Raw genomic sequence first — 14,419 nt, forward strand, 5'->3', positions numbered from 1 at the left:
GCTGTTTTCTGTGTATTTACACCTATACTTATGCTAACACAATAGACAATCTGCATTCTGTTGATGTTTTTACCAGATTCCAATAATCTTTTTAAAGAAAGGACGGATGGAACAAAACAAAAGGATTCCATGTTGGCATTTGCACCCTTAAATATTTCTGAAAGCATAATTAAAATTAAAACACATGATTAAAACACATTCTGATTCTTAAATTTATTAATATGTGGAGACCAATACAACCAATCCCCAATCAGGGATGAGCGAATCAGTGCTACACTTCTGGAAGCCCCTCCTTGTGCTACGTACATATTAAACTATTTCTGCAAATGTTAGTGCTTTGTTTTTTTCCCAGATGAACGCCTCCTCACCCAACACCAAACCCCCCTTGGGCTGCAATTCAATCTGGGGGACTCAAATTTATATCCTCCTAAAATAAGCTCTGCCCACAAACACCCAAGAGCATACCAAGTGGAGGAGGAAAAATGGGCATTTTTCCCACAATAGCCCTTTAGCCACTATGTTTTAATCTCTCCAGGAGAAGGCTTCTTCCACAGGTTAAACTTGTCCTGAGGAATTTTGCATGAGCGCTGGCATCACTCATAAAGGATTAAGGTATTTTGGACACCATACAACATTTTCTGCTGAGGCTGTTGCGTATGAACCACTCTCTTCTTAACAAGCCTGTTGATTACATTTGCGTTGCATGGGTGCAAAATTGCACATTGCATGTGATTATAGTTCTTTCAGAAAGTAATTGCAAATCAGTCACTTGAGAATCACTTTAATGAATATTTGAAGGCAGTGTAAAGCATCGAACCACTTTGATTGTGATCAATTCCTTGCCAAAAGATGAAATTAGATGTGTTATTTCAAAACAAGCCTAGGCTATTTACAGGTTTTTGGCGGGGCTTCCTTTTAAAGAACTTAAAAACAGGTGCCAGAGCCATTTCCACAGACCACCATGCCTATATGGAAGGATGGGAGGTGTGTCCCCTATGTGTTAGCATGCATGTGGAGAAGATCAGGTATCATCCACAATCTGTGGTCACATTGATCATTCTTCCTGCTATTCTCCCTTACAGTGAGGACAATGATGGTGAGCAAAGCCTGTATGGTGGAGTGTGCTGTCAGTGACAGTAATGAAGATGATGAAGCAGAAGAAGAGATAACCACTCCCCCTCCTCCTCCGGAGTTTGCTTCCAAAGCTGCAACTCCCTTACCCAGCGCACTTCCAGATACAAATTCAAACATCAACAGAGACCCCCTTGGCATCAACCAGCACCTAAAGGTCCAACATAGATACATGCCACACTATACCTGTTCACGTGTCTTTTTATGGCTCTGTTAAATGTAAAATTCCATTTTAAGAAATGCATTGTTCTTCTTTCAATTGTACTCTATCAAAATACATTTGTAATGTTGTGGGTGCCAGGCGGCCCGGCGGCACAAGTGGTTAGTACGTCGGCCTCACAGCTCTGGGATCCTGGGTTCAAATCCAGGTCGGTCCACCTGTGTGTCTAGTTTCAATGTGCATGTTCTCCGTCGGCCAGTGTGGGTTTTCTCCGGGTCTCCGAAAATGAATGAATGTTGTTGGTGCCTCTTGTCTAATGTAGTTAATCAACCTAACTCACCCACAGCCCATTATAATTTGTATTCTATTCATTTTGACAATCATAATCATAACAAGTCCAATTGAAAGGCATAACACTAATTATCTAATTTAGTACATAATTATTGATTTAAAAAAATGATTCCATTCATAGATTTGCTTTTTATTTTATTTTTTAGGTGGAGGTCAGTGATATTCTAGGAGTGCCAACACCTCATCACATTGGCCAAGTGTGGCTTTTCAGTGCAGTTGTCTTTGAGAAGACTCGCGTGTGGACATATTACTTTTTGTCCTTGTTTTTGGCTGTACCCTTCGCTTGCCTCTGTGGCACCTTCTTAGCCATTCTCACATGTCTACACTTCTGGTATGATCGTGGAAATATATATTTATTTATTGTATGTGACACTGTCCTCATCATTGTCTGTAGATGGAAAGGTGAAAGGCTAAACGGATAAATACATTGACACATAGAGTAGGGAGGCACGGTGAAAGTTATAGTTCTTTTCATTTCAATCGAACAGGATATGAGTCACATAGACTCACAAATTCATTCATTCATTTTCTGTACTGCTTATCCGGTCCACCAAGACATGTAGTCATGTTTAGAAATTATTGATTTTCATCTCACTTTATATCAAAAATTGGAAGTGACTAGATAGAGGGAAGATAGAAGATAATATAGAAACTGCACTGTACATACAGCAGCTACATTAAATTCAACAAATTCTCTCTTTGTCTCTTTTTCTCTCTCAAGGTTGGTGGTTCCAGTCATACAAATGAGTTACACCTTTCGTCCCTGCCTGAGGTCCTTGTCCTTTTGTGCTGTGAACATCTTCATTGCACCCATTTGTATGTTTATTGCTCTGTGCTGTAGTCATATTGCATTTTTAGTGTCAAGCAGGGGTTGGCATCAAATGAGAGATAAACACATTGTATGACTGACTGACTGACTGACTGACTGAGGGAGCCAGTGAGTTTACATTTACAATTTAAAATGTGCTATGATCTAACTTCTAGCTTTACTGAACCTGCCAATAAAACAAATATGTCAAATTTTGTGCGTGATTTTAACATATTATAATATTGTAAGTCGTTTAGTATGACACAAAATATCTTGATTTATATACTATTTATGTTTATGCAAAATTGTTGGAGCGATAAACATTAGGAATTACGAGCTCCGATGCTGGACGTGAAGGCAACATCTTCCGTACCCAAAATGCATTTCGCCATCGCCATTTTTATTGTTGTGTTAAGTTCACTAGTAAATCGAGCCTGAAATTCGGGGAGAATCTTTCATTAAAACCTTTTTTTTAAATAATTATCTTTGTTTCTACTATTTAAAATATTTGCCCTTGTAGGTGGGGGAATTATTAGAAAGAACAAAACAACATGGCTCAATACAAAGGAGCCGCCAGCGAAGCTGGAAGAGCCATGCAACTGATGAAAAAACGAGAAAAGGAGAGAGAACAACTTGAACAATTGAAACTGAGAATTGCAGAGGTTTGTAACCCTTAAAATTGAACACCTGCCTGTCACTCATTGACCGCGATCGTTCGCTTCTAGCCTCTCCCAATCAAATTGGACAGGACGTCTAACGCCGTCAATGGCACCAAAAGATGAGCATTCAGAGCCAGTCCTCCCAGTTTAAACGAATTGGACGCCGTCGCCTATCTTTGACATATGCACTCAATGTGTTAAATGTTATGATTGAATCTATGAGGCGGTTGTAAGAACTTGTGTTGCCAATTTGGATATGCAATTTCAATATTTGCAGCTATAGTATGTTTGCCATTGTTTTTGTATCATTTTTGCAGGACAACATGGTGAAATCCAACATCGACAAGAAGTTTTCCGCTCACTATGATGCTGTGGAGGCAGAGTTAAAGTCCAGCACAGTTGGTTTGTACATTTTCTCCCAATTTGTCTCATGCGTTATACTTTAAAGACTAAAATAAGCACTGGTTTGATTGTTTGTTGTTGACCTGTTTCTCTCACCTCTTTATTAGGTCTGGTGACACTGAATGATATGAAAGCTAAACAGGAGGCCCTTGTGAAGGAACGCGAGAAGCAGTTGGCAAAGAAGGAGCAATCCAAGGAACTCCAGCTGTGAGTCAAACGTCATTTCTTGTAAAGTAAAGATGCTGCCATGTGGAGTCATTATCAAGTCGTTCATTACATTCTCCTCACCATTTTGCAGCAAGCTCGAGAAGCAGAAGGAGAAGAAGAGGAAAGAAGAACAGAAAAGAAAAATTGCCAGTTTGTCATTCAATCCCGAAGATGATGGTGACGACGATGATGAAGATGAGGAGGATGAAAAGGAAGAGGAAGACGACGAAGAAGAAGTAGAAGAAGAAGAAGAGCAGGAATGTGAGTCTGAACTTAAGGGTTGTTAAAACACCCATTCTGTGGACCAACCCCTGCCCTTTGGTTTTTATGCTATGTTACAATCATTATGAAGTATTTCTTTGAATCCGGTCCAGGACGTCATTGAACAAACTGTTGCTTATCAGACGTTTAGCCTCATTCAGACAATGTCATGCTTGTCATTCAACAGAGTATACATTCAAAAGGTTAGCGTCACTGAAGCACCTGTATTTCAAATTAATATAATGTTAACTTCATTAAAAAAAATCATTGTGTTTCTCTAAGTATAATCAAGATGTTTTTCCTCAAATTACAAAAAATATACTACCATGACAATTGTGCTCAGACTGGCTGGCACTCAGAGTGACCCCACACCCCATTTTTTTGCGGCAGTTAAAAAGCAGCATCAATCGCATATTTTTATTATTGACTCTTGCGTGGTCTCTATCCCCAGCAGATAGCGATCATCCATTGTAGTTTTATTTGAGATTCAAATGTATTGATGCAAAAGTTGATCATGTATAATATATGAATGATTAATGACTGGTTGAATACTCAATTCTAAAAATGTTGGTTTGCTATAGCCATTGCGAAGGCCCATTTTTTTTTCATTGAAGTAGAGAAAAAAATCTTTGATACATAACTTATCTTTCTCTTATAGATCTCCCTGTAAAGAAGAAAAAGCTTGGAAAAAATCCAGATGTGGATACAAGTTTTCTTCCCGATCGTGACCGAGAGGTGTGATTAAATAATTCCATAATCATTGGCTCACCTGTAAAACTTTTCTTTTATCCTGTTTGGGCACATTGTTTGGAAACAGTTCCTCAAAGTGTGGCTCCGCTTGGGTAGATGGAAATAATTACTGGTTCCCACATCCATGCGAATTACAAATCGTCACAACAAATCGCCTCAACTTAGGGGCCTTCTTTTTTTCCAAGAAGAAATGTGTCCGTACCAAAGGTACAAAGTGCAATGTGGCATTCAAAGGATGATAAAATTAGCCCTAGAATAAGTGAGAGATTAATTTGCATTAAAGCTGCCACCATCATTAAGTTATTGTTGGGAATTTTTCTGATAAATTGTACTTCTTTTTTTACCTTTTAAATGAGCTGTGACTAGCTCCATTATAACCCTGATCAGGACTAAAGCTAAAATAGCTCCCTGCTAATGGAAATATTTAGTGGGTAAAACAATATGGCATAAAAGAAACATTGTGCAAATTAACGCTATGATCTTTCCTTTTTTTCGCCTAAATTCTGTTGGTCAGGAGGAGGAAAATCGTCTGCGAGAAGAGCTTAGGCAGGAATGGGAACTCAAACAAGAAAAGATCAAGAGTGAGTGTCAAAATGTGCCAGATAACAGCATATTTTTGGTCTTAGATTTTCAGTTTGATCCCATTCAGACCAAAAATCATGGTTTTAACCTTTGCTTTCAGGCGAGGAGATTGAGATTACCTTCAGCTACTGGGATGGATCCGGCCATCGCAAGACTGTCAAAGTAGAGCACAGCCCACATAGAATAAAAGAACAACTTTGGCAAAAAAAATCCTCTCCTCAAAACCGTAATGGTTTCTTTGTGTTTCTACTTCAGATGAAAAAGGGCAACACGATGCAGAACTTTCTACAAAGGGCCCTGGAAGTCCTAAGAAAAGATTTCAGTGAACTCAGGTCAGAGAAAAGTATTGCAAGCACTAGAATTTTGTACAATTATTTATAGTAATGCTTTATTAAAACTTTATTAAACTTGACACGAAATCTAAACCACGTTGTTTTCTTGTTGACATTTGTTTTAGCTATCTTGACCTTTGCAGACCTGTTCAGTGATATCTGGAAATTGTCAAAAGTGTTAGTAAATATAAAGTATTGTTTGCTGTGCAGGTCTGCTGGAGTTGAACAACTTATGTATATTAAAGAAGATCTGATCATCCCACATGTGAGTAATTTGATTTTTAAACACATTAACCCATCCACTGCCATTGCCGGTTCTGCGCGTCCTATCTATTTGAACTGGGAGGCCTGAAAGTGGTCAATGGGGATTAGACGTCTAGCACCGTCAATGACAGAGAATGAGGTAAATACCTGAAATTTGAGTTGTAATTATCCCTCTTTTCTCTGATTTTAGCACCACAGCTTTTATGACTTTATCGTGACCAAAGCCAGGGGAAAATCCGGTAGGTTAACAATTAGAATTCTTCCACACTTATTTTGAAACATGCTTTCTGGCAGTGCAAGCCCAAGTAAAAAAAAATGGATGTCATCTGATCCATACAAAGCAAGGGTGTTTATCTAATTTTTGTCACGTTGTAGTTATGCCCCCCCTTGTTACAGCGACAGATATGTAGAAATATATGATCACATTATTGCGCCCACAGCAAATTTAATTTAACTTGGTTTTAAAATTAGAAGCCATTAAAATCCACAACAATATTATGTAAGGAAAACTATTACAAGAATGTCTGTAGTCCCTGAAAAGACTGTTTATGCCAGATTACTTGCTCTCTTTTCAATGTTTGCTTTTGTGCTGTCCACTTGCATGTATTCTTTCAGGTGGTCACTAAACACAATCACTGTTGTGTTACTTTTCATTGAAGATTTGTTTTTTTCCTCAAAAGGTCCTCTCTTCAGCTTTGACGTCCATGATGACATCCGTCTGGTCAATGATGCCACTGTAGAGAAAGATGAGGTGAAGCCTTTTATTAGTAGCATTTGTTTTTATTTTATCTTAATACACTTGTTTTTGCTCTTCTTAAGTCTCACGCAGGTAAAGTCGTGTTGAGGAGCTGGTATGAAAAAAACAAGCACATCTTCCCTGCCAGTCGCTGGGAACCATACGACCCTGAGAAGAAATGGGACAAATACACGGTAGGGTTTGTTTTCTTTCGCAGGTTTTTGATTTCGAGTATGCACCAACTGTACTGTCTCAAAGAACTTTCTTGCCGTATGGCAATACAAATGGCAGAGTAAGCAAAGTAACCCCTTAACTCTGGTCAATGCCCGCATGCCACTACATACGTACATTGATTTCAAATAACCAGTTCTGCAGTAATTTAAAAATCTACAAGTCCAACTTTAAACTGAGTTCTTAGGAGATATGTTGTAAATGTTTGACAATTTGTGGTCAGATTCTAAATTGTACAACTTCAGGGGTATTAATTTTACTTCTCCAATTCAAGTACAAAAGTACAGCATTCTGCTAAAGATTAAGAAAATGGCAATGGCATTAAATTATTTTGTTCTGTTCAAAAGAAAGTTATTCTCCTTGTGTCGCAATTGAGCTGTGTAGACGTAATTGTTTTCGGAGTTGTTTTCGGTTTGGTCTTTCCATGTCTTTCATACACAAGAAATGTTCCCCTGTGAGTTTCCTTTGTGTTCAACTCTGACCCAAAGCCACATATTAAACACCAGTCTAGTTACAATTTTGACTGTTGCAAATTTCCTGTTAGGTTCATTTGATATAACAATGCTTTCCTTTTTTCCCCCCAGATCCGATAAAGCTGCAGTAAACCTCTCCTGTAATATAGCATATTCTCTCCTGCACCCTTTCCCAATTGGATTCTATCTAGATTTTGATGCTAATCCCCCAAATGTACTTAAAATTTTAATGGTCTCTATTGTGTGAACAGCCTGCTAAACATGTATATATTACTGAATAAACTGAACCTGTAACAACACGTGTGTTACCGGTCTTTATTGACTATAATGTCTCACAATCTAGAGCCTGTAGCTCCATTTTAACACGCCCTTACAATCACACCAGGCACGTTTCCACACCTCGTGCTTAAAACACCACGCCCACCCAGTTGCTATTCCCGTTTGCGTCCATTCTCACTCAAAACATTCGCTCACTCCGGGTGACCCCTGAAAGTCTGGATGTTGTTCGCTTAATATGTGGGAAAAGGTATTCCTCCTCTGCCAAGTGTTGTTACCTGGTCAGTGTGTCCAAACTTTGACAACGGCCATCATGCCTAAAGATTGCAGTCTGGCATGTATTCGCCAGGTAAGAACTCGTGCTTTGTTCATTGCATCCTTTGATGTATTACTCCTCTATGTTCAATGCCTTCCTCGCAGTGTATGTGTTTGAGTCAGTTTGAATGAATCCGCTATCCAACTGGTCGGAAGATTTAACAATCACTGAACGTACAGTATACAGCTCTAATACTTTGATCTCATTAGAACCTTCAAAAACATCCCAGTACTTGACAGTCCAGTTTTTTCTGAGCTATGCAAACAAGAATGATGTGATTGAACAGCCACGTGTCTTATTTGCCAGTTTTGGAGGCATTAACAAATTTAATAGGGTAATTAACTGTTCCATGGCGTGGGCTTTAATGGCAGCCAACAGACCTGCATTCCTTGAATTTATCATGTGGCGGCTGAGAAACAGTATGAAAAAGTGAGAATAGCGGGGGAAAGTCTCAGACAGATCATGGCTGTATCAATGATTATGTATGATTGATTGCAAAACTTGCCAAATCCAGGGAGGACCAGGGTGTGACTACTGCAGAGTGAGCATTGACGACATTAATACCAATTTCGGCCTCAAGTCCCCAAAACTATTTGGAGGTAAGTGAAATTATTTTTGTGCACATTTCCTCAATCGTTTGACTTTCATGTCCATCTCCACCTGACATCAATGTGATATCTATGAATCGAAATGCTCTATTATAATTTGAAAGTATTAACATTATATACAGTAAAGTTATTACATGAATGTGATTACCTAATGAAGTACTTTATAATGCATCTAAAATCCAGTGATTTTCCCAAAATTGGACAATTTGAAAGAAAAGTTTAGATTTGCTAGCAATAGGTGTAAATTGAACATATTTCTATTATATTCCTTACTACTTGAGAGAAGGTGGGTGAAGGTCGAAATGGGCTATACTACAAGTCTCGTTATCATTTATATACAGTGTACATACCGCACAGAATAGTTTTATATAGGCACCTGTACACATATAGCAGAGGCCCTTTTAATTTAGCAAAAAAAGAAATGTTTGTAGCTTTATGGTCAATTAGTACTATTATTTATGTTTTTTTGGGTTTTTTTGTTTACCTTCTCTCAGGTTGTATCCCCTGGCCATGTTTTAAACTTTTAGGTGAAGAGGACCCCAGCATCTGTCAGCACTATGTTGAAGCACCTACCGATGTGAATATTGATTTTCTTCCGGATCCTAACCCTAATTCTGACTCGGTAGTGGTCTCCTGGAGTCCAAGCTTATATGGTATGTTGACCTAAAATTGAAGAAATTGTGAATTAATTTTCAATAAATATATATAAATACATGCACAGGGTATTAAGTACTTTGTATATTAAGCTTTATTCGTTCATTCATTCATTTTCTGAAACGCGTATTCGCCCAAGGGTCACAGGGGGTGCTGGAGCCCATTCCAGCCAACTATGAGCACCCTAAATCGGTGGCCAACCAATCTATTTAGCTTTAATATTCATTAATTTAATGTAATATTATTTATTTCTCGGCGGCCGGGTGGTATGAGTGGTTGACTTGTCGGTCCCGCAGTTGAGGGGTTGAGGGTTCAATCCCAGGTGGGTGCACTGTGTGGAGTTTGCATGTTCTCCCTGGGCTTGGGTAGGTTTTCTCCAGGTACTCGGGCTTCCTCCCACATCCTCAAAACATGCCTGAAAATTCAGTTGTCCCCCATCTGGTGGCCATCCATCACCACCCCTCCCTCCCGCAAACCTTGTGAGGATAAGCGGTTGGGAAAATAAATGACTGAATTATTTATTTCTGTAGACATTACTTACTCATAAATCTGTCTGCTTTAAAGCAAATACATCTGGTCAAATCCCTACAAGCATCTGAAACCTAGTCTAGTTTCATGTGTATAATAAAATTCTTTCCAAGCATGTTTTATTTAAATTATTTTCTCCGTTGCTGCAGGGATTAGCTTCTTGCGTGGCTTTCAGGTGATTCTGCAGCCCTTGGGAGGTTCCGTTGCTGCCTGTCAGCTATTTGTTTTTCAGAAAAATCTCACACTCTACGCTTCACATGCTCAAAGGGTATTTATCACTCATGTCACGTCAACAAAGCACAGATTTTTTTTTTGTCCCTCTGGCATTTTGGTGTCTAACAAAAGACGCTTCACACCACCAGAATAATTATAGACACATTCATTGAAAATTATGTTCTTGCGTTCTTCTTAAGAAATGTTTATTTGTTGCCTGTTCTCTTTCAATTCAAGATAATTTTCTAAATGAAATGACAAGGCAAGGCAAACACTTCTAATGGTAATGACAAAAAATATTAAAATACAGCAATCAATTAAATCATTTATTATTTATTCTTTTTTTTTTTTTTACAAAATAATCCTGTTTATAATAAATGTATTACCGAATGAGAAATCTCTTTTGGACACGTGATGAACGACAATGCAAACCTATGATCATTTTTGTTCACATAAACTCATTGCAGTTTTTCCCCTTGCAGGTGTACAAATCAGACCCCATTCATGGCCTCCCCCTTGGATCTCAATTTTCCCTCACAGTTATGGCTTTGCCAGTGCCTGAGAAGTGGGAGCACTTCTATCGTGGCAAGATCTTCTCCACACGCTGTAAGTCACACATATGTACACTTGCACACACCAAAAAAATGAAGATTGCGCTTATCATTCACAGTATGTAACATTTGGATTTCGGTTATTCAATAAATAGCCCTTATATTTCAATAACACTAAAGAAACTCTTTTGGGGGAAATACCATACTTCTAACATGGTTCACAATGGTTAAACCAATTTTTTTTCGGTCAGTTGGAGTGTGTATTTATGCTACATGTTAACTACTGCACAGAGCAGTCCAGTTAGTAACGGTTCTGGTCATTTTGCAGCATGTGCAGAAAAAAATGGTTTACATCTTTGCAAAGCAGGTAAGTCAAAATATCATCTTCAGTTTGTCTCATTTTATAAGGACATGGCATTACATAACACACTGACACTTTACATTGAATTTTCATCATCTCATCATCAGTTACTATGTTCAACGTCAGCTTTAACATTTTACATTGCCGTACTCATAATTCTTTCTAATTATTTGAAAATGTTGACTTGGGTTCCAGACTGGTATCCACAACATGTTGATGTTCATCAGAGAGGAACTGTGACGACAATCACCTTCAACCTGGCACCTCCTAACTTGGCCATCAAAAGTTACTTTTCCGTTTGTGTAGCAAATGGCAAGACCACATACACAGAAATAGAACCTGTAAGTGATTTTGCTCAATAGACATTTGATAGCCAATTCATTAGGTACACATGCACCATCTAACATAAAAAGCTCAATTGCTTTCCCTTTCCAATGTAATAGTTTTCAGTTTTAATGTACTGCTCCATTGAGGTCTGATTATAGCATATTAATATTTGCCACAGTTAAGTAACGAAAACCGACCTTTTTTAATTGCATTAGATTCCATCAGATTTTGTAGCGCATAGCATTTTTGTGTGTAAAAATACGTAATATTATTTTTGAATGGGTGTATACGTCTATATGCCGGTGCTGCGCATTCACATCTAACTTTTCTTTAAAATTTGTTTGTTTCTTGTATATTTTGTATATTCAAATACATAAAACATATTGCAGATACATTGTGATAAAATAAATTTCAGATGGTAAATTCCTGTATTATTTCTATATGACAAATAATATGATTTAATCTTATATTATATTCCAATGTTTTGATACAGTTAATTTTGTCCCTTATAATTGTTATTATTGAACTGCCTCCCTAATCGGATGCATTATTTTTTGCATTTCAATTGAATTACTAACCGCATTTGACTCCATTTCTTATTTCTTTAGAATTATTCAAAAAATCAAACACACCACAGCTTCGAGCTCAGAGACCTGACAGAAGGAGCCAATTACACATGTGAGGTAAAACTGCTCTGGAATGTTATTTTCACAATGTCTATCATCATTACCAATCAATAAGACATGTTACAGATAGCTGCAAACCAAATGGATGCCATGAGGAAATTATTCTCCTTTCAAGTCGAGCGTCAAGGTATGCGTTTGATCTAAATTGGTTTGCGCTCTTGCATGCTTCATTAACAAGGGCCATAACCTCAAATAATCTTGGCAACACATGAAAACAATATATTAACTAAGTATTAAAGCTTGAATGTGGATGTCAGCGTGTCTAAATATATACCTGTCACACCTTCAGAGCCTGTTTCTACATCACCCTCCTGGACTCTGGTAATTCCCTTGAGTTTTGCTGCAGTGGCCATTCTTGTCGTGCTATGGGTTGTTCTAAAGATGAAACACTGCGTACAAATGAAGAAGCCTTCCTTCCAGTCAGGTGCAAAAACAGTTCAAACACTTGAAATAACATAAGTGCACATTTCTCATTTTGTTATCGAGTGTTGAGTAGTGTGTAAACGCAGTATTTCCCCTCGTCCTCAGGTTTAACCAGTAGCCTGGAAGAAGTGAAAGCCCAGGAGGAAGTGATGATACCGCCTGAAAACCGGAAGAACCCTCCACGTCTTCTAATTTGTTATAGCAGTAATGATGGCCCAGCTCACGTCAATGCGGTCATGAAGCTGGGCGCCTTTGTTCAGCAACAGATGGCCACTCAGGTTGTTGACTTTTTTTGTGATGAGCACGACACAGGAATGTAGGCCTATGATTGTTGAAATTTGAAAGATACATAAGACCTGGACTGGGGTCAATTTTGTAACAATGTTGCTGCACCAACCAGTTAGGCAGGCCTACATAACCAGAATAATGTTCAAAATCTTTTGATCTTTCCGCAGCATACACAAAACTTTCCATCATATAATAGTCCTTTTATGACTTATAATTAAAACTTAAAAACAACATTTATCGTTAGTACAGATTTTACACGTGTTTTTTCCAGGTTGGGCAATATTGTGTGATTGCATTGAATACACAGTAGATTGAGGAAATTACATTAGGCTCCCTCACAACTCTCAAAAGACCATTTTTAACCAATTACAATCAACTTGAGCTAAATTAGCTCAAGTAAGGCAAGGCCAATATATTTTTATAGCACAGTTCAACAAAAGACCATTCAAAGTGTTCCAAATCTCATGACAATCAGCAAGACAAAATTGAGAAATAAAGACAGAAAAAAGTTCCATAAAAAGTCATGTTATATCAGTAAAACACTTTAAAACACAAACAGGAAATGGAAAACAGAAGTAAAGACTAATAAACGGATAACACGCAAATGTCATACAACTGGGTATCTGAAAAATAGGGCAGTTACACTCAAGTAAACAATAGCGTTTTGAGTCCTGATTTAAAGAAGCTAACCATTTGAGCATAGTTCAGATTACTTAAGTAACAAAAAACATGAAAAATAATATGAAACGTCCCGGGAAGTACTCAGTAAGCCACCCTAATTGTTATCCGTTCCACTCTAGGTGACTCTGGACCTTTGGGATTCTCTGGGACTGGCCGAGGAGGGACACGTGGCCTGGTTTTGCCGTCAGATCCGGGAGAGCGATTTTGTCTTGGTAATTTGTTCCCGTGGTCTCTGCCACAAAAGCGAGCATTCAGCAGAGAGCATCCTTGGTTCTGAGGGGATGGTAGGCCTCATCGGAGCGGAAGTGGGTCGAGCCAAGTCTGAAGGAAAGGACCTATCCAAGTATATGGCTGCCATTTTCAACTATTCTGAAGACACCGATATCCCCACAGAATTAGGGCTAGTTTTCCGTTATAGGCTGACAGCCGATTTGCCTAAACTTTTCTCACAGCTCCACCAAGTCCGGCTTCACGCGCCAGGACGTTATTTAAAGATCAAGAACATCTCAGAGGAAGATTTTATTCGGTCACCTGCCGGACAGGCTTTGCAACAAGCGATCAATGAAACGGCGAAGGCAATGAAAGAAAACAGAGAGAGATTTGGCAGTGAGGAGAAAAGCAATGACAGAAGTTAAAACGCTTGTGAATGACTAGCAAAATAATATTTGTTTCATATTTTCTTTTCTAATATCATACAATCTATCGTGGATTATCAGTGGCAATAGTTTTATTATGTATTACAGTTACAAAAGGCTTCTAAACATAAATTTGCCACTGTAATCATTGACAGACTGAAGCACAGATGAAGCATTTGCACAGACACAATATACACAAACAAACAAAAAAACAACTTTATTTGTTGGTGTAATGTTTCTAAAGGAGGGCTCTGAGTGTGGGAAAATATATAACAATTCTGGCCTATATGTTTTTCCTGGGAGCTGTTCGAAATTTCTCAATTCCCTCAGAGGTCTCTGCTCCTCACATAAGTTAATGACAGCCACAAACTTCTAAGTGGAATGAGACAAGGATGTGGGAAGCCAAACTACAGCTGATGTGTCACATGATCAACATACCACTTCTGCCCTTAGCAGTGCACTTTGACCTCAGAAATGAATTAAAAAAACACTATGAATAGTAGGTATGTGCAAATAAGATAACAG

General features: G+C 38.3%; 3 protein-coding genes across 4 annotated transcripts; all 3 read left to right on the forward strand.

Annotated features, from left to right (window-relative positions):
- The first annotated feature begins 411 nt into the window (after positions 1–411).
- cav4b (caveolin 4b) lies at positions 412–2,547 on the forward strand. Its single transcript, XM_077594935.1, has 4 exons — positions 412–612; positions 1,083–1,288; positions 1,789–1,973; positions 2,364–2,547. Exons 2-4 carry the CDS (start codon positions 1,091–1,093, stop codon positions 2,545–2,547), a joined length of 567 nt encoding a protein of 188 aa, XP_077451061.1. The 5' UTR covers positions 412–612; positions 1,083–1,090.
- A 268-nt stretch (positions 2,548–2,815) lies between these two features.
- Positions 2,816–7,646, forward strand: fam50a (family with sequence similarity 50 member A). Its single transcript, XM_077601856.1, has 13 exons — positions 2,816–3,112; positions 3,427–3,511; positions 3,619–3,718; positions 3,810–3,979; positions 4,638–4,714; positions 5,244–5,310; positions 5,412–5,473; positions 5,567–5,643; positions 5,854–5,908; positions 6,098–6,146; positions 6,588–6,658; positions 6,727–6,837; positions 7,459–7,646. The coding sequence occupies exons 1-13, from the start codon at positions 3,002–3,004 to the stop codon at positions 7,465–7,467; spliced, it is 1,044 nt and encodes a 347-aa protein (XP_077457982.1). The 5' UTR covers positions 2,816–3,001; the 3' UTR covers positions 7,468–7,646.
- Positions 7,647–7,688: 42 nt separating this feature from the next.
- On the forward strand, positions 7,689–14,407 carry LOC144075077 (interleukin-17 receptor D). 2 transcript variants are annotated; one of them, XM_077601847.1, is made up of 13 exons: positions 7,759–7,972; positions 8,454–8,538; positions 9,042–9,200; positions 9,879–9,997; positions 10,425–10,548; positions 10,822–10,860; positions 11,050–11,195; positions 11,790–11,864; positions 11,934–11,994; positions 12,157–12,188; positions 12,273–12,291; positions 12,396–12,568; positions 13,379–14,407. In XM_077601847.1, exons 1-13 carry the CDS (start codon positions 7,862–7,864, stop codon positions 13,892–13,894), a joined length of 1,659 nt encoding a protein of 552 aa, XP_077457973.1. In that variant the 5' UTR covers positions 7,759–7,861; the 3' UTR covers positions 13,895–14,407. The 2 variants fall into 2 exon arrangements, with proteins under 2 accessions (XP_077457971.1, XP_077457973.1); XM_077601845.1 differs by having other exon boundaries at positions 7,689–7,972; positions 12,157–12,291.
- Positions 14,408–14,419: the final 12 nt, after the last annotated feature.

Source organism: Stigmatopora argus, chromosome 1 (assembly GCF_051989625.1).
Source record: "Stigmatopora argus isolate UIUO_Sarg chromosome 1, RoL_Sarg_1.0, whole genome shotgun sequence".
Taxonomy (NCBI): Eukaryota; Metazoa; Chordata; class Actinopteri; order Syngnathiformes; family Syngnathidae; genus Stigmatopora; species Stigmatopora argus.